This window comes from Oncorhynchus tshawytscha, linkage group LG22 (assembly GCF_018296145.1).
Source record: "Oncorhynchus tshawytscha isolate Ot180627B linkage group LG22, Otsh_v2.0, whole genome shotgun sequence".
Classification (NCBI taxonomy): domain Eukaryota; kingdom Metazoa; phylum Chordata; class Actinopteri; order Salmoniformes; family Salmonidae; genus Oncorhynchus; species Oncorhynchus tshawytscha.
The window spans coordinates 26,737,444-26,760,833 of NC_056450.1; the positions used below are offsets into that span (position 1 = coordinate 26,737,444).

The 23,390-nt window shown below is 43.4% G+C and overlaps 2 protein-coding genes across 3 annotated transcripts; both read left to right on the top strand.

The window, feature by feature from the left end:
- Positions 1 to 685: 685 nt before the first annotated feature.
- LOC112222216 (cellular nucleic acid-binding protein) lies at positions 686 to 4,686 on the top strand. 2 transcript variants are annotated; one of them, XM_024384920.2, is made up of 5 exons: positions 686 to 809; positions 2,114 to 2,236; positions 2,623 to 2,688; positions 3,084 to 3,282; positions 3,673 to 4,686. In XM_024384920.2, exons 2-5 carry the CDS (start codon positions 2,116 to 2,118, stop codon positions 3,788 to 3,790), a joined length of 504 nt encoding a protein of 167 aa, XP_024240688.1. In that variant the 5' UTR covers positions 686 to 809; positions 2,114 to 2,115; the 3' UTR covers positions 3,791 to 4,686. The 2 variants fall into 2 exon arrangements, with proteins under 2 accessions (XP_024240688.1, XP_024240689.1); XM_024384921.2 differs by having other exon boundaries at positions 705 to 804.
- Positions 4,687 to 4,838: 152 nt separating this feature from the next.
- Positions 4,839 to 11,555, top strand: LOC112222215 (haloacid dehalogenase-like hydrolase domain-containing 5). The gene is made up of 8 exons (XM_024384919.2): positions 4,839 to 5,833; positions 7,072 to 7,275; positions 7,608 to 7,720; positions 8,446 to 8,539; positions 8,634 to 8,667; positions 8,785 to 8,959; positions 9,192 to 9,380; positions 9,921 to 11,555. The coding sequence occupies exons 1-8, from the start codon at positions 5,714 to 5,716 to the stop codon at positions 10,318 to 10,320; spliced, it is 1,329 nt and encodes a 442-aa protein (XP_024240687.1). The 5' UTR covers positions 4,839 to 5,713; the 3' UTR covers positions 10,321 to 11,555.
- The last annotated feature ends 11,835 nt before the right edge of the window (positions 11,556 to 23,390 follow it).

Here is a 23,390-nt window from a genome sequence, read left to right on the forward strand (position 1 = left end):
TCCACGTTCATGACTGTACAGGCCACCTTAAGATATGGATTATTGGATCTTTCCCACTTATTGATCTGACCATGCACTCAGAGCAGTGAGCTGAAATGTTTAGCCTCCAAGATTCAGTGTAATGTCTTTCTCACTGACCAGCACTGTGTTCAAATAACCTATCTATGATGCAACCTCTGTGTGGAACGGGATGGGTCAGTTTGCATCCATTTATCCCATACCCTAATATTCTTACACTTTATAGACCCTTTTATCTTATATCAAAATGATCCAAGGTCATTGGCTATGCTCAATACTGAATACCAAAAAATTGTATTTGATTGATTACCTGCATGCCCACGAGAAGATTGGTGTCAGTCAACACTGATACATAATATGCATTTTAGCCTACATACAGCTCTTTTAATGTGATATTTGGAGGTGGAAAGCTATTAGAATATATCCATAGAGGAATGATAAGTTCTTGGGCTACATGATTGTATTAGGCTATAATTCTAGCAATTATACGTGTAATATATGGCAAATGAAACATCAAAATATGAGATCACCTTTGATTTGACAGCAGACAGCAGGAACTAGAAACTTGGGAGGCGGGACATAATTGCTGTCTTATTCAGTGATTTGCCAATCCATGGAGGAGGTGTCCAAGTGCGCTCGTTTGCTATTGGTCCTGGAAAAAGACCATGCCCAAGTGCTGCGTTAGCTTTGACTGGATAGTGTGAATGATCACTAGAAACTCGTGTTCACACCGCATGTGGCGCAACGGAGAGAGGAGGCGTAAACAGCAGAGAATCTCGTAGCTAGGTAAGGTGAGTAAAAAAATCATTTTATTAGAAAATATCGAAGTATTTGTAATATGTCAGATCTTAGTTAAAGTATCAAACTTAGAGGCGCCATAAAATAAATATCCGAAATCATGTGTTTTCATGGCGATAATGGCTCGCTGATGTTAGCTAACGGGTAGCATTAGCTTTTTCTAACGTTATTGGGTCCGTGGCCTAACTACTACTTCGACTTTTTCGTTATGCGCGGGAAATTAGCGCTATTAAATTATTATTTTTCCTCGTTAAAATATGACCGATTAATGTGTCTAGCAATATACTATTGAAACGAAGTATTTGTGAATGTGCTTGATAACTGCAATTTTTAGAACGTTGAATGGCTGCTGCGCGGCCTAGCAATGCCACATTCAAGAGGTGGTGTTTGCAGCAGTTTCTAGCTGTAGCAACATGCAATCTCAACGTGACAAGGCCAGAAAGCCTCATGCACTGGTCATGTTTTTACGGAGGATAACTACATTTTTAATGGATCTGTATAGAAAGTACCTCGGTAGATCAAATTGTCAGGGAGTATAAGCCATATTTTGCAGTTAATCAGGTTTGTGTTTGCTAGGTAGCTAGCATTGCTAACGTTAATCAATTGGCCAGACGTGACATGTGTTTCATTAGCTACCGACGTTGCTAGCTAGTTGGCTAGCTATCTACGCTAGCGTTGTAGGGTAACGTGTTAGGCCCTTTCATAGTTAATGCCCGCATGTCAGCTTGCTCAAGCAGGGGTAGACATGGCCAAACCACCACGAAATGTAGCTTATTTCAGGTGGCATACGGATCATTATTTTTTACATTTTAAAATAGTAGCCACGAGCTAGCTTGATCCCATCTACTGGGCATAAACTGATTGAATCAACATGGTTTCCAAGTCATTTCAGCCTCAATTGTGATGACAATAAATCAACGTTAAACTACGTTTCTGTATAGTCATGCACAGGCGTGCACAATTTTATTTTTACCACCCAACGTTTAACCTACATCCAGTGACATTTTTTGTTTGTTTAATTCACGTTAACAACTTGACAAAGTAAAAAACAAAACTAGAAGTTGAAACGTCTGTAGGCAGGGCTGATAATCAAGCTAACAGCACATAGTTGATTGAGTTGGTCAGTCACTTGATTGGGTCAGAACAAGCCATGGATTGGCCCAACTTTTATTCGCCAATCCTACCTTTGACGCCACTGTTGAATGCATCATTTACCATACCCTTAGAATTCTAGCAGTTTTGGAATTGACTTGCCAAAAGTGTGGTTTTAGTTAAGTATTTTCTGTTTTCTTTGCAGATATGGAGATGAGCAGCAGCAGTGAGTGCTTTCGATGTGGCCGTCCTGGGCATTGGATCAAGAACTGTCCTGAAGCTGGGAGTGGGGGGCGTGGCCGCGGCAGGGGCAGAGGAAGAGGAAAGGGTACTTTTCTTGGGTTTTGGGGCACACCTCACACATTTTACACCGTGTGTGAGACTGGCTTGTCAAGCTGAGATCTATTAATGATTATCAGCAGCTGCCTTAAGTTTGCTGAGCACAAAGGCCTTCTATGGGGAATAACCTCACTGTTGGTTGCTTTTGGGGTTTTCACGTAGTCCTATCACTTTGTTACCACTGGGCTATCAAAATGACAAAGCATGGTTGTCTTGGTCACAATCTGTTACGTGATTCTGTTGGTTTGGTTCACAATTGCATAGTTCAATGTCAACTTAGCTGACAGCAGCAGAACGATACATGTTCCTCAGTTAGTTGCCAGTTTTTTTCACGGATGAGAATATAGTAAACCTCGGTCACCTTTCTTCTTCTAGATCTGTTCTGCTATCGCTGTGGAGAGCAAGGTCACATTGCCAGGGACTGTGAACAGACTGAGGATGGTGAGAATACTTTTCTTTCCTTTATTGAAAGCTAAGTACATGCCAATGGTTTTATGTCAACCCAACTCCCAATTTTCTTAACGTTAAACTTGTCGTTCCAATATGGACTTGTTCAGCTTTACAGTGAGCAATAGTTGTAGCCTTCTTGTGACTGTCACTATGTACTAGGTCTTACTGTTATTCAGGATCTGGGGACATGTGGTATTTCAGAATGTTTATTACATGTTATAAGCATTGTATAAAACACATTCTTATTTGAATAACGGTATTTTGAAAGATATGTATTCATTATTGATAGCAATGCCGTTAATTGCTTTTGTTCTGACAAAATGCCATATTACACTTTAATTTAAAGAACAAATCTTGTAATATAACTTTTCTTTCTTTCTCATCAGCCTGCTACAACTGCCACAGGAGTGGCCATATTTCCCGGGACTGCAAGGAGCCCAAAAAGGAGAGGGAGCAGTGCTGCTACAGCTGTGGCAAGGCTGGTCACGTGGCCCGTGACTGTGACCATGCCAATGAGCAGAAGTGCTATTCCTGCGGTGGCTTTGGTCACATTCAGAAACTCTGCGATAAAGTCAAATGTTACAGGTGAGTGGCCACTTAGTAAAAATATTTTTTGCCAAAAAATAAAATAATAAATACACATGGTAACGACTCATACTTGCATGTTTCCATGTACAGAGCAAACTTGACTAACAACTGCTGAAAGCACAAACGCACAACGTGTTTCGACAAGTCTTCTCGAGGGTGACTTGCAGCCTCTGGTACCCCCTTCTTTTGGGGACATAAATGGCTTTACTGTAGTCTTAAAGGCTTTCAAGTAGTTATGCGGTGTATCAAGATATATGTATGTTTGTGCTGTGTCTATGGTCCTTCCGCTTTTTGTTTGCAGATTAGTTCCCGTCTCCGCCAAAGCCATGTAAATGATAACTCTTATGCTTGGTCAACTGAAATCCTAATGTTTTCTCTCCTCTCCAGGTGTGGCGAGATTGGCCATGTTGCTGTGCAGTGCAGCAAAGCCAGTGAGGTGAACTGCTACAAATGCGGCAACACCGGCCACCTGGCGAAAGAGTGCACCATCGAAGCCACCGCATAATCAGTGCCCTTTGTTGCCCCTCCTATTTTTTTCTGATTGATGGTTGGTTGTATTATTTTTCTCTGAATCCTCTTCACTGGCCAAAGGTTGGCTGACAGAGGCTAGTCCCGGGCCAGTGAGCCTCTCAACATGTAATATGAAGAAAGGGGTGGGAAAAAAAATCTTTCTGCATTCAATACAAAAAATGTTTGTTTAGTTTGGTAGCGGTGTTATGTATAATGCTTTGTTAAAGAATCCCCCTTTCCAAGCCACTGGTGAACAGAGATGAATGAATGGGACTAAATATATGGGATAGAGAGGACCTCTGGACTTGTGGAAAGCGAGTCTCAGTAAGAAGGGAGTAAAAAGAAACCTGAACTTCCATGTATGGTTATTTTTGGTTTGTTTTAGTGGGATAACATGAGTTGGCCAAGAGAGTATGACATGGGAAACAGTTCACAACATATGAGCTGTTTGCATCTGGGCCCAACAAGCAGCTAAGTGCCGGGCGATAACAAACTGCATGTTATATCGATAAATGCCATTACATTTTGGAAGAATTTAAAGAATCTTCTGTTCTTTTATAAAAAGAAATCTGTTTACAATTTAAAGGAGTATCAGTAAATAGACCATGGTAGGTGTTTCCCCAAAAAATTATTTTGGAAACTTTTACCTTGGAACAATTAGCAACAAAAACAGTTGTCAGATCATCAGAATTAGCAGTTATTTCGGAATGGAGAATGTTTTCACAGAAATCAAATGTTATTTTTGTACAATATCACTTAGACTACTGTAAAAAAAAAAGTCAAATTTGCTTGTACTCAGTTTTTAAGTCGGAAGGAAAACGCATCTGAAGTCGTAGAACATAGAAATGTAATTTTAAACTATCAATAAAGCAGGAGGAGCACGGGGAGGAAGATTCTTGTGATTGCATTTATTTCAATGCTTATTTCTTCTAGGTCTTGTATTGCTTTCTTGAATGTAGTTGTGTATATATTCTGTATTGGTCAGCAGTTTGTGTTGTAGAACAACTTAAACCCTGACCTAGAAATGTGTCATGTAAAACATTTTCTTTACAAATTGACAAACTCATTGATTGTGGGTGGCACCACATTGTCAACAGTTATAGTACAGGACTAGGCAGACTTTTCTTCCCAGAGAGAATATAGAACGGGTTGTGGCAAACTCCATAGGGAATCCTCCTGTCATCTCTAACCCATAGCTCAGATTTCCATGTCAAATTACCCTTGGGTGGCACTTGCAGTGTAAATTTAGCCAACCTATATATAAAGACCCACTTGTGCTTCAGCTCTCCGGTTGTTGATTTTGCAGCCAGTTTGGCCCTTATTTGGTCTCAGAAAATGGAAATAAATCAATTAAAAACATGGATCAAGTCAATTAATACTTGTATTACTTTGAGGAATTTTGTCTACTGCACTGCACCAATCTATATTTCTAAAATGGCCAGTATCCTTGCTGCTGTTTTCCCCTGCATTTCTATTGCTCCACCTGATGTTCAAAATGGCAGCTGGGGCCGCAGTCTAGTCCTGCCGCTGTTTACGATTTTCAACAGTGCGTAATAGAATGCCACGTTCAAAAACACTCGGAAATCTCCGACTTCCGTGCGGTCAAGACAACCGTGACGTCGCGGAGAAAAAACAAGCACCGACTCGAAATAATCGTTTCGAACGATAATCCAACTCGGAATTTGGAAGGTCGGAAACGCAGCATCTTTCCAGAGCTCCGACCTGAACACTACTGACGTCACGATTTGACCTCGTTTTTTTCCGTGTTCCCAGTTGTATTGAAAGCACTAAAAGGAAGTCCTCATGTCGTCATTTCGCTGTGCATAGAAAAAAAATCAGAAGAAAACAAGCTCAGTCCAAGCCGGCTTTTTTATTTGATGCTTCATTATTTTTCGGTCGCCGGTGAAAGTAGGCGGAGATGAGGGGACTCCTGCCGTTTAGCCGAGCTCTGAACGCCCTGTGTAACCGACAAGTCAGGCGAAGAGCTGGATTTGCCGGTTCTGAGTGCGGGTTTAGCGGAATCGTGTCTGTTAGCAAGGTACGATTCGAACTGCAAAGCTGTTGCTTCCAAATGAATTCTGCACTGTCAGCTGATACATTGTAGCCAATGTTTCCTTGTAATAGGAATACCAAAGAATGTAGAATAGCACTGGTATTTTTGGGGATGGGCGCTTTGGGTCCCCAAATGTAATTTTTTTCCCAATCAATGTTCAAAATCCAAACGGGCACATTTTTATGTCTCCGAATGTTATCGCTCAAGATGAGTGGGTATTTTCTTGAAACAGACAAATTAATAAAGACACCCACAACCTATCGTATTTTTTCTGGAGAATTAAACCTACGATTGACAAAATATAGACAAATGCACATTTGAATTGTAACATGGCCAGTAAAAAACAATCAGATGTTCTATAATATGTCAAAACATCGTCTCATTTGTTTATGCCAAATCGCGATCTTGAATCGATAGGCCTATAGTAGCCTAGGCTGATATTTTTTTTGCCTATAATGTGGATACTTTAGTCTCTGATGTTGCATTTTGCTGTGTCATTCACAGGGGGGCTCTTCTGCCTTTAATCACACAGTTGCACTGTTCTTAGCATTTTGTTTAAATGTGGGTAGGGGCCATTTGAATAGGAAAAGAGATTGCAGTTCCATCACAATCCCATATCATTAGCTCCTTCTGTAATGTTGGCTACAATGAATTGAATACATCAGTTTTTTTTTCTCTCACTAAATAATAGGCCTCAAAGGTGCATATGTATCCATATGGCATATTGGGCCTGTCAGTAAAGTGGCTTTGATAAGAGGAAAGTCCCAATAATCACAGGGCCTATGAATTTCTACCCTCACATCACATATTATGTTTATTTTCTCTTTATGTGAGCTGCCTCCACAATTCACATTTCCTTCCACATCTACGTAGAGGCTAGACTGTTGTAGCCTGATCCACACCAATAGCGAAACAGATTGTAAACTTACGGGACTTCAGGATGGTCATATGAGGTTAAGACTGTTGAGCAACACCCTGGAAATAGTTGTGTGTTGTAACATACAGAAACTAAATCATTACTAGTCTAGATTCATATTTAAAACAGAACCACATGCATGGTCCTGCATCCTGTCTTGTGTGTCAACTCAGACCCATGCTTTGGGGATGGGTCTTATATTGTTGAGTGGATAATTTCTAATGATGCATGATGTCAACATTACAGTTTTGTCATAATGTAGCGATCTAGAATGTGGCAGATGAATCATTCTCTCTTCCTATCCCAGCCACAGCCATGCTTTGGCCTGCTGTTTGACATCGATGGCGTGCTTGTCCGGGGAAAGATACCCATCCCTGCTGCAAAAAAGGCCTTCCAAAAACTGGTCAACTCCCAGGGACAATTTGTGGTACCAGTTGTTTTTGTCACCAACGCAGGGAATTGTATGCGGCAGATGAAAGCAGACCAGCTCTCGCACATCCTGGGAGTGCCTGTAAGTGTCTCACTGCTCTCTTCTGCCACACAATCTGTAATGATTAAGACATACTTTAATTCTAGTCGCTGTGTGGGCAGTTAGCCACTCATGCTGTACATGTTAATGTGGTGCATTGTCTTTTGACTTTAAATGAGTTCTCAGCCATATGATGGCTAAATATTAGGACCAGCAGAGGTAGACAATGACCTGCATTATACACAGCCTTTTGACATGAAATTCAACTGTATGTGTGTCTCGTTGCACAGAAAATCAAACCAATTAGGTCCTCTTGAAGATATTGCTTGATGTAGGTCTGGCTCAGCCTATCTGACTGGTGTTTTTGTTACCAGATCACCATGGACCAGGTGATGATGTCACACAGTCCACTGAGGATGTTCAAGAAATACCATGACAAGTGTGTTCTGGTGTCAGGACAAGGGCCCGTCCTGGATATTGCCAAAAAGTATCCTTTTGAAATACAATATGTATTGTCAGACATCTACTTGACTTAGCTTGATAAGAGAATATCGGGGCGGCAGGTAGCCTAGTGGTTAGAGCTTTGGACGAGTAACCGAAAAGTTGCTAGATCCAATCCCCGAGCTGACAAGGTAAAAATCTGTCATTCTGCCCCTGAACAAGGCCTGAACAACAGGTTAACCTGTTAACACTGTTCCTAGACCGTCATTGTAAATAAGAATTTGTTCTTATCTGACTTGCCTAAGTAAATAAAAAATAAAAATGACCTAGAAATGAATTAACAAGCTGATTATATCAGGTATATCAGACCCAAGTGCAGACTGTGTTGAAGTTACAATGTTTATTGCAACAACAGGGGCAGACAAACAAAAGGTCAAGGTCAGGCAGGTGGGCTCAGAGTCAGGGATAGGCAGAGTGGTCAGGCAGGTGGGCTCAGAGTCAGGACAGGCAAGGGTCAAAACCAGGAGGATGAGAAAAAGAGAGACTGGGGAAAAACAGGAGCTGAGAAAACTCTGGTTGACTTGAACAAACAAGACAAACTGGCACAGACAGACAGAAAACATAGGTATAAATACCCAGGGGATAAGTGGGGAAGATGGGAGACACCTGGAGGGGGTGGAGATAAGCACAATGACAGGTAAAACAGATCAGTGCATGACAGATTATAATGACCATGCTATACATTGGTGGTGTAATCCTTCAAATTATAAGCTTGGGCTTCCAGAATGTGGTCAGTATCGACATGTTGAGAGAATCCTTTCCTCTGCTGGACATGGTGGACCACAACAGACGGCCCAAACTGCCGGTGAGACTCGAGCCGATGTATACATCAAGAACCATAGACAGGCTATATTTCAGAGGCTTTCCTAAGCACCTTCCATTTCTTATTTTCTTTTCAGTCCAGTCCTATTGGCAACCTTCCCACAGTAGAAGGTGAGGGCTTGTAAATGGATTCTCTTCTTCTGGTTGATCTTGTTGTTGAACTGTCACCGTAATCGCAATTGTATATCATATCCATCATATTACATATCTTTTCTCTTCCCGGTCCAGCTGTTATTCTGTTTGGGGAGCCCATCCGATGGGAGACCAACCTCCAGCTGATAATTGATATCCTTCTGACCAATGGGAACCTGAGCGGAGCCCACCAGACCCAAAAGCTTCCCCATCTCCCCCTGCTGGCCTGCAACATGGATCTCATGTGGATGGCTGAGGCCCAGTCTCCACGGTAACCACAGTGAATCAGAGCTGTTATTGAAATGTGGTGAAAAGGCAGGCAGATATGAATAGGAAGAAAGACATTTGTTTTTTTCACCATAGAATCTATTAATGTCCTGGATGCAAAACGGGACTAAGCTCATTGAAGTCTGGCCTTCAAGAAAACGGTTCAATGAGTTTGATTAGTTTAATTGATCATGTTTTCATTACATGTTTGCTTCTTTATATGATCTCAACTCCAGGTTTGGTCATGGGACATTCCTGGTGTGCCTGGAGAACATCTACAAGAAGATAACGGGTAAAGAGGTGAAGTACAAAGCTCTGATGGGGAAGCCCAGTGAACTGACCTACCACTTTGCTGAGTACCTCATCAGAGGCCAGGCTGTGGAGAGAAACTGGACACAGCCCATCACCTCCCTCTATGCTATTGGGTAAGACCCCTGTCATCTCACTGTTGACAGCAAAAATGGTGTCCATTTATTTTACGTGAACAAATATACTACTAGGTAAAAAAATGGGTAATTGCATAATGATAACATATCATTATAATTACTTGTTTGTTTTTTGGGGATTCAAAGCACAGCTAGATTTCATCTTGAAGCTAAAGTAGTTGTTATAAGTGTGGGCTCTTAATTTGATCACTGTTGTGGCTGAGAATTTTCCTGCACCGCAGGAAATGCAGATGAGCTTTGAGATTTAGATACATTCAATGAAACCCGCACTACAGTTATATGAACAGTATTGCACTTTTCATATAGCCTAATTATAGCCTAACCACAGATTAAACATTACATTGGTGGAAAAATGTGAATGTTCAAATCTTGTTGTTACAGGATTATATTGATGCGACAATACTGGTCAAATTAAGATTCTGCACCTGGATGTGCTGATGTCCATGATGTGGGATGTAATTTCTGTACTACCTGATTCCTCGCCTTGATTTCCTTTCCTTTGCCTCTCTACTCCCTCAGGGATAACCTGATGACTGACATCTATGGGGCCAACCTCTACAGTTGTTACCTGAAGGAGAGGAACAGGAGGAAGAACTCCAAAGCTGTCGCCAAGATGGCCACTGGCACTGGCTCTAATGCAGCCCTTCCCCAGGACAATGACCACGTAGAGAACGCCTGGGAGAGCGAGCTGGCACCCCCCTCCGCCACCTCCTGCAAGTCCATCCTGGTGTGCACTGGGGTGTACAACCCCCACACGGAGGTGCCCACTTATGCCAACAAGTGCATCAAGGAGACTGTGTTTCACGGGCATCGCGACTTCCGCTTTGACCAGGCGTTGGTAGAGCCCGGGCACATCGTGCAGGACGTGGCTGACGCCGTGGAGCTAATCTTTGAGCAGGAGAAGTTTGTGCCTCAGTAATGTTTTTTAGTAGAGGTCACAGGTTTGCCTGTGCCTGCCATAGAATTAGAATTGATTATATTCAAATTCTATGGTTCTGGGTTAAAAAGGAGGGGGTTCCTAAAAATGGATACAGAGCAGACCTGATCAATATCCAGTGTTGTGCAGATTTGTTTTGTATGATACGATGGACCAGATTAGTCTTAACTGGGAAACACCACTTACTGAGTTATGTTGGACAGTGTTTACAACTTGGCAGTGCATTGAAGGAACTTAATAGGTCATATTCAAACTCATAACGGTGTAAAGTACTGTAGTGAGATTTAACTGTTATTCATTCTGTTGTATTGTTCTATAGTGGGCTTAAAACGATTTAAGTTCTGCACAATTACCCACTTTTAAGTAATGGCAATTGATTTTAATCAAAGCCTTATTTAATAGTATTATGAATAAGTATTTTCTTAGTTGTGATTATGTACAAAGATTATGACAATCTTTCAAATTGTTAATTTGATTTAAGTGGTCTTATGTATCTTAATGACTACAATAATTTATCAATATTTTTATGAATTCATATGTATTCAATTCCTTCTCAAACTGACCATATTACTGTCTATCATACATTTTGTCTGTTACATCTATGCATGCATTTCATTAAGGTAGATTTAATGCATTATACTGTACTTGGCCCGGTTTCCCAAAAGCATATTAAGGCAATTTTATCGTCAGAACCATAGATGGTTCTAATATTAATTTTGCCTTTAGATGCTTTTGGGAAACCGGGCCCTGTACTGTAAGAATACCTATTTGATATTTAGGGTGCAATGCCGTCCTTCAACTGTGCTGTCTACATTATTTCTAGCAATGTAAACCATGTAACCTGTATTTGCACAGAACAAAACGATTCATTCTCATTTAATGTTACCATATCTCGCCGAGCTAGTAAACCTGCCCGTTGTTGTAAATGTACCATTTGTCATATGTGTTTAAACTTTGACCACAGATGCAAAGACTGTATCTAGCCACTTATATTTATATAAAATATAGGAATATAAGAGAAGCTATTTTATCATAGGTGTATTAACCATGCATTTCAGTTAATGCGTTACATATTTTATAAGATATGAAAATAGCGTAGCCTTAAAAAAAGCAAAAAAGCTGGCTACCTGTTCTTCAGTGCTGATGATATAGCATGGGTTTGTTAACATGAAAACAAACGACTCCATAGAAAATAAAAGATGCTTATCTTCTTGTCATATATCCTACCGGTTTTCTTCTTCCTGTCCTCATGCACACATCTTCAGTTTCAGAAATAAATATTCTCACTTATCTAGTGTTAACAATATTTGCAAATTGTACAACACCTAAATGTCTCCCAAATTGCACAGCTGTATAGGCATTGCATCTCAGTGCTTGAGGCGTCACTACAGACACCCTGGTTCGAATCCAGGCTGTAGCACAACTGGCCGTGATTGGAAGTCCCATAGGGCGGAGCACAACTCCATAGGGCGGCGCACAATTAGCCGAGTGTCGTCCGGGTTTGGCCGGTGTAGGCCGTCATTGTAAATAAAATGTTCTTAACTGACTTGCCTAGTTAAATAAAGGTCAAATAAATTTAAAAAACTTCACCCTCATGTGGGTGCTAGCAAGCAAGATGGGTTGTGCTAGGTATCAACAGCCAGTCCAGTAGGGGCTGGAAGCTATAGTGAGCTTCGATTGGTCAAAAATGACGCAATGTCGGCCTCCCGGGTGGCGCAGTGGTTAAGGGTGCTGTACTGCAGCGCCAGCTGCGCCACCAGAGACTCTGGGTTCGCGCCCAGGCTCTGTCGTAACCGGCCGCAACCGGGAGGTCCGTGGGGCGACGCACAATTTGCCTAGCGTCGTCCGGGTTAGGGAGGGTTTGGCCGGTAGGGATATCCTTGTCTCATCGCGCACCAGCGACTCCTGTGGCGGGCCGGGCGCAGTGCGCGCTAACCAAGGTTGCCAGGTGCACAGTGTTTCCTCCGACACATTGGTGCGGCTGGCTTCCGGGTTGGATGGCGCTGTGTTAAGAAGCAGTGCAGCTTGGTTGGGTTGTGTATCGGAGGACGCATGACTTTCAACCTTCGTCTCTCCCGAGCCGTACGGGAGTTGTAGCTACTAAACAATTGGATACCATGAAATGGGGAGAAAAAGGGGTCAAATTCAACAAAAAAAAAAATAGCGCGATGTCACAGAGTATTTGCATAAAGTTCAGCTTTCCCTAACTTTGGTCACACTCCCTCGTCCATGCTCGCATCACCCGGTGAGAGAGGCAGAGTTCTCACATTCCTCAGACAACAGAGAGCCTCTGGAGTGTCCTCCTGTGTTTGGGCTCCAGTGACTTCAGAGAGTCAGCCTCAAACCATGCGTGTCTCTGATCCAGTAGGCATCACTGAGCACAGTGATTGCTGTGTGTGCCATACTACTTGGGCTGGCACAGGTGGGCCCCCCACCAGACACGACAGCCCCGTTCCCCTTCAGCCAGGTACTTAGGTACTGGATTTCACAGTTACAGTGGAAAGGGTTCCCAGACAGGGTGACCCTTCTCAGGCATTGCAGCCTGTCGAAGTGCCCTGGAGGTACTATGGAAAGCTGGTTGTTCTGGAGGTGGAGCTAGTGGTGTCTGGAGAGAGAGGGACTTCTCTGAGGCTCAGGGAGCTGCAGTTGATCGGTAGTCCTGCAGGGTGTAGGGCTGAACACTGACAGGGCTGTGGGCTGGTCTGTGCACTGGATGTGGCCAGGAGGAGGAGGATGGCTAGCCCTGAACCAAAGAGCATCCTACAGGAAGAAAAACATACCATATCTGATGTATACATACACTATACAAACAAAACGGCCTCTGGAAGCAACGTCAGCACAAGAACTGTTCGTCAGGAGCTTCATGAAATGGGTTTTCATGGCCGAGCAGCTACATACAAGCCTAAGGTCACCATGCACAATGCCAAGTGTTGGCTGGAGTGGTGTAGAGCTCGCCTCCAGTGGACTCTGGGGCAGTAAAAACGTTCTCTGGAGTGATGAATCTCGTTTTACCATTTGGCAGTCTGACGTACGAACTTGGGTTTTGCGAACCTACCCGAATGCATAATGCCAACTGTAAAGTTTGGTGGAGGAGAAATAATGGTCTGGGACTGTTTTCCATGGTTCGGGCTAGGCCCCTTAGTTCCAGTAAAAGGGACATCTTAACGCTACAGCATACAATGACATTGTAGACAATTCTGTGCTTCCAACTTTGTGGCTACAGTTTGGGGAAGACCCTTTCCTGTTTCAGCATTACAATGCCTCTGTGCACAAAGCGAGGTCCATACAGAAATGGCTTGTCGAGATCGGTGTGGAAGAACTTGACTGGCCAACACAGAGCCCTGACCTCAACCCCATCGAACACCTTTGGGATGAATTGGAACGCCGACTGCGAGCCAAGCCTAATCGCCCAGCATCAGTGCCCAACCTCACTAATGCTCTTGTGGCTGAATGGAAGAAAGTTCCTGGAGCAATGTTCCAACATCTAGCGGAAAGCCTTCCCAGAAGAGTGGGGGCTGTTATAGAGCAAAGGGGGGACCAACTCCATAATAATGCCCATGATTTTGGAATGAGATGTTTGATGAGCAGGTGTCCACATACTTTTGCTCATGTGGTACCCAAAATATAATTCATAATGTGCATACCTGTCAAAGGAATATTATGTTTTGACAGCATAGAGGTGTCTGTAACATTTATCGATCTATTTACATAATAGTGATGTGGGTACATTTTGGATCTATCCCACATTGGGTGGGAAAACATGTCTGTTATGGCATATACAGTATCCTATGGGCTGAACAGGCTTATCATAGCCATAGCCATAAATGTTAAAGTGAGGCCTTACCTTTAAGTGTGAAGTTATTGACAACAAGGCTAGAGTGAGGCCTACTGTGATGGAAATTCAACACCAGGGACACCTGAAGTGGAGGTTACAACAACAAACTCTGCACACTGTACAGGTCTATCAGAAAACTCAGCTGGGGCGGTCCCAACAGTTGTCTTATGTACAGTGTCGTGTCTTTAGTATCATTGAAGGTGAATACTGTTTTTTTATCAAATCAATTCTCTGTAATAATTATTACGTGATTAAACTAATCATGTACATTTAATTAACTAGGAAGTCGGGGCACCACGGAAAATCTTCAGATTAAAAATTACTTTTCCGACTCTTCAGATATTTTAATATCTGATCAATTAGTCTTCTATTAATGAATTATTCTTTACCTTACGTCAGTCTCATTTCAAACATCGTAGAATTCTTGGTTATCTGCACGAACCCAGGCTAAATCATGAATCATCCATACACCAATTGGCTTAATCATTTATCTACTAACTAACTAAATAATCACAGAAATGCATAACAAACAGTAGATATTGGTTACAAACCATGATAGGGAAGAACCCCTAGTGGGCTAAACTGATATGACGGCTTGGTATACAAAGAAAAGGGGGTTTGGACTGATAAAGGAGCGGGAAAGACTAAATGGATTTACTACACAAATATATTCATTGAAATGCTAGATTCCAAGAACACAGGATGAGATGTTACTATCCTTTGTGCAAGCACTTCCAAGAGTTAATGAACAGTGAGCGTGGTGAAATTTGGGGAGCGCATCGTCAGTAGTGTACCTTTGGTTCCTAGGGTGTTTCGGCCTTTCACACTATACACCCTCCCCAAAGGCGGCCAGCGACAGGGTGATCAATCCTACGCTTGCGTCCCATTCCCAATTAGTCATAGGAGTTGCCTTGTTGTTGATAGCCAACATCCCATGGGACTATGCATGGCAGGGGCGTCCTCCTCCCTGAGTCAAGCATTGTTGACCGCATACCTCCTGGCCCTCTCACTTCGGGGCCCAGCTGGGGTCTTTCCTCTTCATCCAGAGCCACTGACTGCTGCCTTCTGCCGCCTCCGATACAGCTTTGATTGCCGAACGCTGGCTCTGGCCCTTAATTCCCAGGTCTCTAAGCAGTCTGGTTGTAGATGTTGCCACAAAACCTCTGCAGCCCACCTCCACTGGTCGGACTTCTGTGTTCCAGCCATGATGCCGTGCTTCGGCAGCTAGATCAGCATAGCGCAGATGTTTTCGCTCATAAGCCTCACGTACTGAGTCCTCCCAGGGTACTGTGAGCTCAATGATGAAGACCTTATTGAGCGAACGGGACCAGAGCACCATGTCAGGTCTTAGGGTGGTGGTTGCGATCTCCGGTGGAAACACAAGTTGCCGGCCAATGTCAGCTAGCATTTTCCAGTCGCGGGCCAAGCACAGCTGGTATCGCTCTAATGGTGTAGAGCCGCTCTTCGGTGGTTTAGCCCCTTCGCGGACAAAGTTTGTCCGTAAGGAGTGTGATGCTGCTGTGGGTGGTAGGGAGTTGGTGGCAGCTCGCTTGTCCTCCAGGGCGGACGCAAGGTTTTTAAGGACTTGGTTGTGACGCCAAGTGTAGCGTCCTTGGGTGAGGCTTGTTTTACACCCTGTGAGAATGTGCCTGAGGTTGGCTGGCATGGAACAGAGGGCACAGTCCGGAATCTTCATCCATACCATTGGTGAAGATTAACTGGTGTTGGAAAGACGTCATATGTTGCTCTGATGGAAAAGCTCAACCGCCTCGCTTCCATGGCCCACAGATCCTTCCAGCTGATCTTCCTCTTCTCCACACTGTCCCATCGAGTCCACTGTCCCTGTTTGGCAAGAGAGACTGCCTTGGCCCACCTTGCAGCCTCCTCTTGATGGCGTACTTCCTGCACTACCATCTTCCGCCGCTCGGGTGCAGTGGCCTTACTCCAAGCAGCATGGCTAGTTAGCCCAAGGCCTCCTCTCCCTTGCTGAACATGACCCACAATGTCAGCATGTCTGAGGGCTGCTGTTGCCTTACCGGCTGCTCAGACACTGTTGGGATTTGGTCATCTCCGATGAAGAATTTCAGTTCAGAGAGTACTCCCTTCACAATCGAGATGCTGCGTGACTTGGATGGTTTAATCTTCATACGGGCCCAGCTGATGTTCTCCTCGAGTTTTCTGAGCAGTCTCCTGGTGCATGGGACAGTGGTGGTCAATGTTGTAATGTCGTCCATGTAGGCTCTGAGTGGAGGGAGGCGGAAACCAGAGTCGACTCGCTGTCCACCAGCAACCCATTTTGAGGATCTGATGATAACCTCCATTGCCATTGTGAATGCCAACGGAGAAATGGTACATCCCGCCATTATACCTACATTCAGGCACTGCCATGAGGTGGTGAACTCTGAGGTGGTGAAGCAGAACTGCAGATCCTGGAAGTACGACTTCACCAGGTTTGTGATGGTGTCCGGTATGTGGAAAAATCTGAAGGCAGACCACAGGAGTTCATGGGGCACAGAACCAAATGCATTGGCGAGGTCGAGGAAGACTACATGGAGGTCCCTTTTCTCCACCTTGGCCATTTGGATCTGGTGCCAGATCATGCTGGAATGTTCCAAGCAGCCAGAGAACCCTGATATTCCTGCCTTCTGTACAGATGTATCGACGTACGCATTCCTAATCCTTTGCACATGAACGCTCGCTCATTCTGGAATAATTGCAATCAATATATTTACACCCATATGTCGTTGTTGTCTTCTCTGTTGGAATTGTCGGTCAGTCTGCTGGAGAGTCAGTTCATCAGAGAGTCTCTAGTTACTTCTCCAGAAGTCACAATGTCTTTCACGGCTGTAGCTATCGGCTGCTCCTGATAGTGTCTGTTGTAATGGATACGTCAGGCATCCATTGTTCTTAGAGTAGATGTTTCGTGGCTGTCGGTATTCGCATCCCAGGTTTACATAATTTCTATCTGCAGACTAGTAATTAGTATCTAAGATTTGCTCTTATTCTGTAGGGATCGATAGTCTCAGAGTTGAACCGCTTTCAGCCATGTAGCCAATGCTCCACGTGGTATAGTTCTCTAGTCTTGGTACTCAACTATTCATAATCACAGCTCCCACTGTGGGTTTGCTTAGTCTGAAGAGGATTTCTTCAGGGGGAGTTTTATTCGTTACAATAGAAAGGGCGGTTCCATGACGCCAGATCATGTCTGTGCTCACAGGGGTGTGGCCGCTGACTAGTTAAACTTTACAGGGAATATAATTCTCACAAAATTAAAGGTTAACATCACATTACATAATTTCACAAATAGTTTAATCTTTACTCATTCATTTCATACAAGAATTAGATGCAAACACCATAATTGAGAAATGTACACATTCAGAGATATAGTAATGTGTGTTTCCTGTCCTTCGTGAGGTCACCAAATTAAGCACACTCAACATAACTGTCCCTTAAGTGTCCACTGACCATTCCCACAAGGGGACATATTGTTTCATTCTCCCATTTTGGGGATTTAGGAGTTCGGCCATGTCAAATCAAATCAAATCAAAGTTTATTTGTCATGTGCGCTGAATACAACAGGAGTAGACCTTACAGTAAAATGCTTACTTACAGGCTCTAATCAATAGTGCAAAAAAGGTATTAGGTGAACAATAGGTAGGTAAAGAAATAAAACAACAGTAAAAAGGCTATATACAGTAGTGAGGCTATAAAAGTAGTATATACAGTAGTGAGGCTCTGTGGTTATATAATGCAAAAAATGTCATGGGGTCAGGTTTACGTGGCATCTCTACCAGGAATGGTTAGTCAACTTGCATAGTCAGATTTACTTGGCAAAGTGACAAACCTGCTCTTACCTTAACTGGCCCCAACCCACACAGGAGTGACCTACATCACAAGGCATAGACGGCTTTGAGTTGAATATGGTGATGATTTCATCACCAATGTATCTGTCAGTTCACGCTCAAAAGACAGCAATAATGGCGCCGACAGAGATGGTCGCCTCTCTTCAGGTCCTTAGGAAATTATGCAGTAATTTGTTTTTTTATGTGACATTGTTAGCCAGGAAAATCTCAAGTGTTATTACATACAGCCGGGACGAACTACTGGATATAAAAGCGATGTCAACTTACCAACATTACGACCAGGAATACAACTTTCCCGAAGCGGATCCTTTGTTCGGACCTCCACAATGGACATGTGATCTTACCCCAGAGGCCGACCCAAAACAACGCGGTGCCGCAGGAGCGGCCTACTGGTTAGACTTAGAAGGCGAGCACACCATCCACCGTTTCTGACCATATTACTCACCAATGTCCAATCTCTGTAACATTCTCTGTTTCACGGAAACATGGCTCACTCGGGATATGTTGTCAGAGTCGATACAGCCACCCGGTTTCTTCACGCGGCAAGAAGAAGGGTGGGAGTGTATACCTTATGACTAAAGACTCATGGTGTAATCAACAACATACAGGAACTCAAGTCCTTTTGATCACCTGATCTAGAATTCCTTACAATCAAATGCCGACCGCATTATCTACCAAGAGAATTCTCTTAGATTATGGACTCTATGTAAACTGAAACCATATATCCTGAGGCTGCATTTATTGTAGCTGGGGAACAAAGCTAATCTGAGAACAAGGCTTCCTAAATTCTATTAGCATATCGACTGTGCGACACGAGCTGGTAGCATTCTGGACCATTGCTACTCTAACTTCCGCGATGCATACAAATCCCTCCCCCACCCTCCCTTCGTGAAATCTGACCACGACTCCATTTTGTTGCTCCCAGCCTGTAGACAGAAACTAAAACAGGAAACCCCCATGCTCAGGTCTATCCAACGCTGGTCTGACCAATCGGATTCCACGCTTCAAGATTGCTTCGATCACGTGGACTGGGATATGTTCCGGATAGCCTCAGATAACAACATTGACGTATACGCTGACTCGGTGAGTGAGTTTATTAGCAAGAGTATCGGTAATGTTGTACCCACAGTGACTATTAAAACCTTCCCTAACCAGAAACCGTGGATTGATGGCAGCATTCACGCAAAACTGAAAGCGCGAACTAACGCTTTTAATCATGGCAAGACGACTGGAAACATGACAGAATACAAACAGTGTAGCTACTCCATCTGCAAGGCAATCAAACAAGTAAAACATCAGTATAGAGACAAAGTAGAGTCGCAATTCAACGGCTCAGACACGAGAGGTATGTGGCAGGGTCTACAGTCAATCACAGATTACAAAAAGAAAACCAGCCCAGTCACTGACATCGACGTCTTGCTCCCAGACAAATTAAACAACTTCTTTGCTCGCTTTGAGAAAAATACAGTGAAACTGACACATCCCACTACAAAAGCCTGTGGGTTCACTTTCACCGTGGCCAACGTGATTAAAACATTTAAACCTGTTAACCCTCGCAGGGCTGCCGGCCTTGACGGCATCCCTAGCCGAGTCCTCAGAGCATGCACAGACCAGCTGGCTGGTGTGTTTACGGACATATTCCATCAATCCCTATCCCAGTCTGCCACCATTGTTCATGTTCCCAAGAAAGCTAAGGCAACTGAACTAAATGACTGTCGCCCCATAGCACTCACCTCTGTCATCATGAAGTGGTTTGAGAGACTAATCAAGGATCATATCACCTCCACTCTACCTGATACATCAGACCCACTCAAATTTGCTTACCACCACAATAGATCCACAGATGACGCAATCGCCATCACACTGCCTTATCCCATCTGGACAAGAGGAATACCTATGAAAGAACACTGTTCATTGACTACAGCTCAGCATTTAACGCCATAGTACCATGCAAACTCATCATTAAGCTCGAAACCCTGGGTCTCAACCCAGCCCTGTGCAACTGGGTCCTGGACTTTCTGATGGGTCACCCCCAGGTGGTGAGAGTAGGAAACAACATCTCCACCCCACTGATCCTCAACACTGGGGCCCCACAAGGGTGCATTCTATTCGCTCTCCTGTACTCCCTGTTCACCCTTGACTGCATGGCCATGCACGCCTCCAACTCAATCATCAAGTTTACAGACGGCACTACAGTGGTAGGCCTGATTCCTAACAACAACGAGACGTCCTACAGGGAGGAGGTGAGGGCCCTCGGAGTGTGGTGTCAGGAAAATAACCTCACACTCAATGTCAACAAAACAAAGGAGATGATCATGGACTTCAGGAAACAGCAGAGGGAGCATCCCCCCACCCACATCGACGGGACAGTAATGGAGAAGGTGGAAAGTTTTAAGTTCCTCGGCATACACATCACAGACAAACTGCAATGGTCCACCCACACAGGACAGCGTGGTGAAGAAGGTGCAACAGCGCCTCTTCAACCTCAGGTGGCTGAAGAAATTTGGCTTGTCACCTAAAACACAAACTTTTACAGATGCACACTCAAGAGCATCCTGTCAGGCTGTATCACCACCTGGAACAGCAACTGCACCGCCCTCAACCACAAGGCTCTCCAGAGGGTGGTGCGTTCTGCACAAAGCATCACCGGGGGCAAACTACCTGCCCTCCAGGACACCTATAGTACCCGATGTCACAGGAAGGCCAAAAAGATCAACATGGACAACAACCACCCGAGCCACTGCCTGTCCACCCCGCTATCATCCAGAAGCTGAGGTCAGTACAGGTGTATCAAAGCTGGGACTGAGAGACTGAAAAACAGCTTCTATCTCAAGGCCATCAAACTGTTAAACAGCCATCCCTAACATAGAGAGGCTGCTGCCAACATACAGACTCAAATCTCTGTCCACTTTAATAAATGGATGTAATACAATTGAAGTCAGAAGTTTACATACACTTAGGTTGGAGTCATTAAAACTTGTTTTTCAACCACTCCACAAATTTCTTGTTAATTTAACCTCTCAGAGCTCCCCCCTACTTTGTGAAATTTCCGCCTGAAGACATACCCAAATCTAACAGCCTGTAGCTTAGGCACAGAACCAAGGATATGCATATCCTTGGGGACAGCAAGGAGTCATCATGCCAGGTAGTCCTGACGCATGGTCCTAGGGTTCAGGTCCTCCGAGAGAGAGAAAGAGAGAATTAGAGAGAGCATACGTAATTCACACAGGACACCGGATAAGACTCCCATTCGGAGTCAGTGTCACTGTGAAAGAAAATGTTCAGTTAGAATAGTTTCACATATGAGCCCTGTATCAACAGGTATAATAAACAGATATATATAGAGAGAGTACAGGGAACATAAGGTTGAATACATTATTATGACCTGCTAGATCTACTGTATTATATTATGACATTTCAGCTAGATCTACTGTCTCTATTATATTATGACAGATCAGCTAGATCTACTGTCTTTATTATATTATGACAGACCAGCTAGATCTACTGTCTTTATTATATTACAACAGACCAGCTGTATCTACTGTCTCCATTTCACTTTGGCCATTGTTGAGGGCCTGCCCTCCCCTCAACAGCCTCAAATAGACTATTTCATGTGGGTTGGGGTGGGGCGGCAGACACACGCATCTCACATTTCATGACATTGCATGTTTATATATTGCTTCTAAAATAAAATAAAGATCATTAATTTCAAACAAGGGCATTAGCATGATAAGAATTTACCAGTCCAAAACGATGTCCTCTGCCGTTCAAAAAATATTCCTCCACAATCGCTAAATGATTCGTCCTACAACAATCTCTGTCTCACTTTCCCAATCAATTTATTCTAAAATTGTGTGTACATCTGTATATCTATACTTAGGTTTAGCTTTCTCTGACTTAGTCGCCATAATGATTGATATATAAACAGCTGAATCTGCGCGTTTACCAAACAATGCAGTGTGTAATATGTGTTTCTCCTTCCGGTATGAAACTTCAATAGCGAATGACTCTCGTTACGCTGGAGCTTACTACATGGGTTGGTCTTGCAACACATAAACATGACCTATTGCCGTTTAGCTCAGCTCATTGGCTATTTACCCAGCTAGATTTCAAGACGATCAGTGGTCATTGGGTTAAAAGACAGTCAATCAACGAAACAGCGGGCAAATCATTGGTGCACAATGATGTCATGACCTGTTGTCTTCAAATCGGTTTCTTTCAGTCAATACATCCCGTGAAATTGCCCATCATGTTTGATTGTGTTACAAACAAACTAATTGATTGCAGTGAAACCAAACATGACTGGAAAAGTCACGTTCTGTGTGGGTTATTTACCTGGAATATGTCGTCGAAAATGGAATTAGACGGAATTCACGACACAAGCGGTTCACAAAATGTTTCATGTTAGGCTATAAAAATGGATTTTATCAAACAAAAGATCATTCATTGTGTAACAATAAGCATTGGAATTGCAAACAGACGAAGATCGTCGAAGGTAAACTATTTATTTTAATGCAGTTTGTGATTATGTTACGCCTGTGCTGGTTAAAATTGTACTCATACTTTTTGGAGAAATGTCCTCTGGTCTGATGAAACAAAAATAGGATTGTTTGGCCATAATGACCATCGTTATATTTGGAGGGAAAGTGGGAGGCTTGCAAGCCGAAAAACACCATTCGAAGCACGGGGGTGGCAGCATCATGTTGTGGGGGTGCATTGCTGCAGGAGGGACTGGTGCACTTCACAAAATAGATGGCACCATAAGGATGGCAAATTACGTGGATATATTGAAGCAACATCTCAAGACATCAATCAGGAAGTTAAAGCTTGGTCGTAAATGTGTCTTCCAAATGGCTTAAGGACAACAAAGTCAAGGTATTGGAGTGGCCATCACAAAGCCTTGACCTCAATCCTATAGAAAATTTGTGGGCAGAACTGAAAAGGTGTGTGGAAGCAAGGAGGCCTACAAACCTGACTCAGTTACACCAGCTCTGTCAGGAGGAATGGGCCAAAATTCACCCAACTTATTGTGGGAAACTTGTGGAAGGCTACCCGAAACATTTGACCCAAGTTAAACTATTTAAAGGCAATGCTACTGCATACTAATTGAGTGTATATTAACTTCTGACCCACTGGGAATTGAATGAAATAAATAAAAGCTTAAATAAATCACTCTCTCTACTATTATTCTGACATTTCACATTCTTAAAATAAAGTGGTGATCCTAACTGACCTAAGACAGGGAATTTTTACTAGGATTAAATGTCAGGAATTGTGAAAAACTTAGTTTAAATCTATTTGGCTAAGGTGTATGTAAACTTCTGACTTCAACTTTAAATGTATCACTAGTCACT

Coding starts and splice junctions, on each gene's coding strand:
- LOC112222216 (XM_024384920.2), top strand. CDS start 2,116: ATGGAGATGAGCAGCAGCAGTGAGTGCTTTCGATGTGGCCGTCCTGGG. Junction 2,689..3,083: donor CTGTGAACAGACTGAGGATG/GTGAGAATACTT, acceptor CTTTCTCATCAG/CCTGCTACAACTGCCACAGG. Junction 3,283..3,672: donor GATAAAGTCAAATGTTACAG/GTGAGTGGCCAC, acceptor TCTCCTCTCCAG/GTGTGGCGAGATTGGCCATG.
- LOC112222215 (XM_024384919.2), top strand. CDS start 5,714: ATGAGGGGACTCCTGCCGTTTAGCCGAGCTCTGAACGCCCTGTGTAAC. Junction 5,834..7,071: donor GAATCGTGTCTGTTAGCAAG/GTACGATTCGAA, acceptor TTCCTATCCCAG/CCACAGCCATGCTTTGGCCT. Junction 8,668..8,784: donor CAACCTTCCCACAGTAGAAG/GTGAGGGCTTGT, acceptor TTCCCGGTCCAG/CTGTTATTCTGTTTGGGGAG.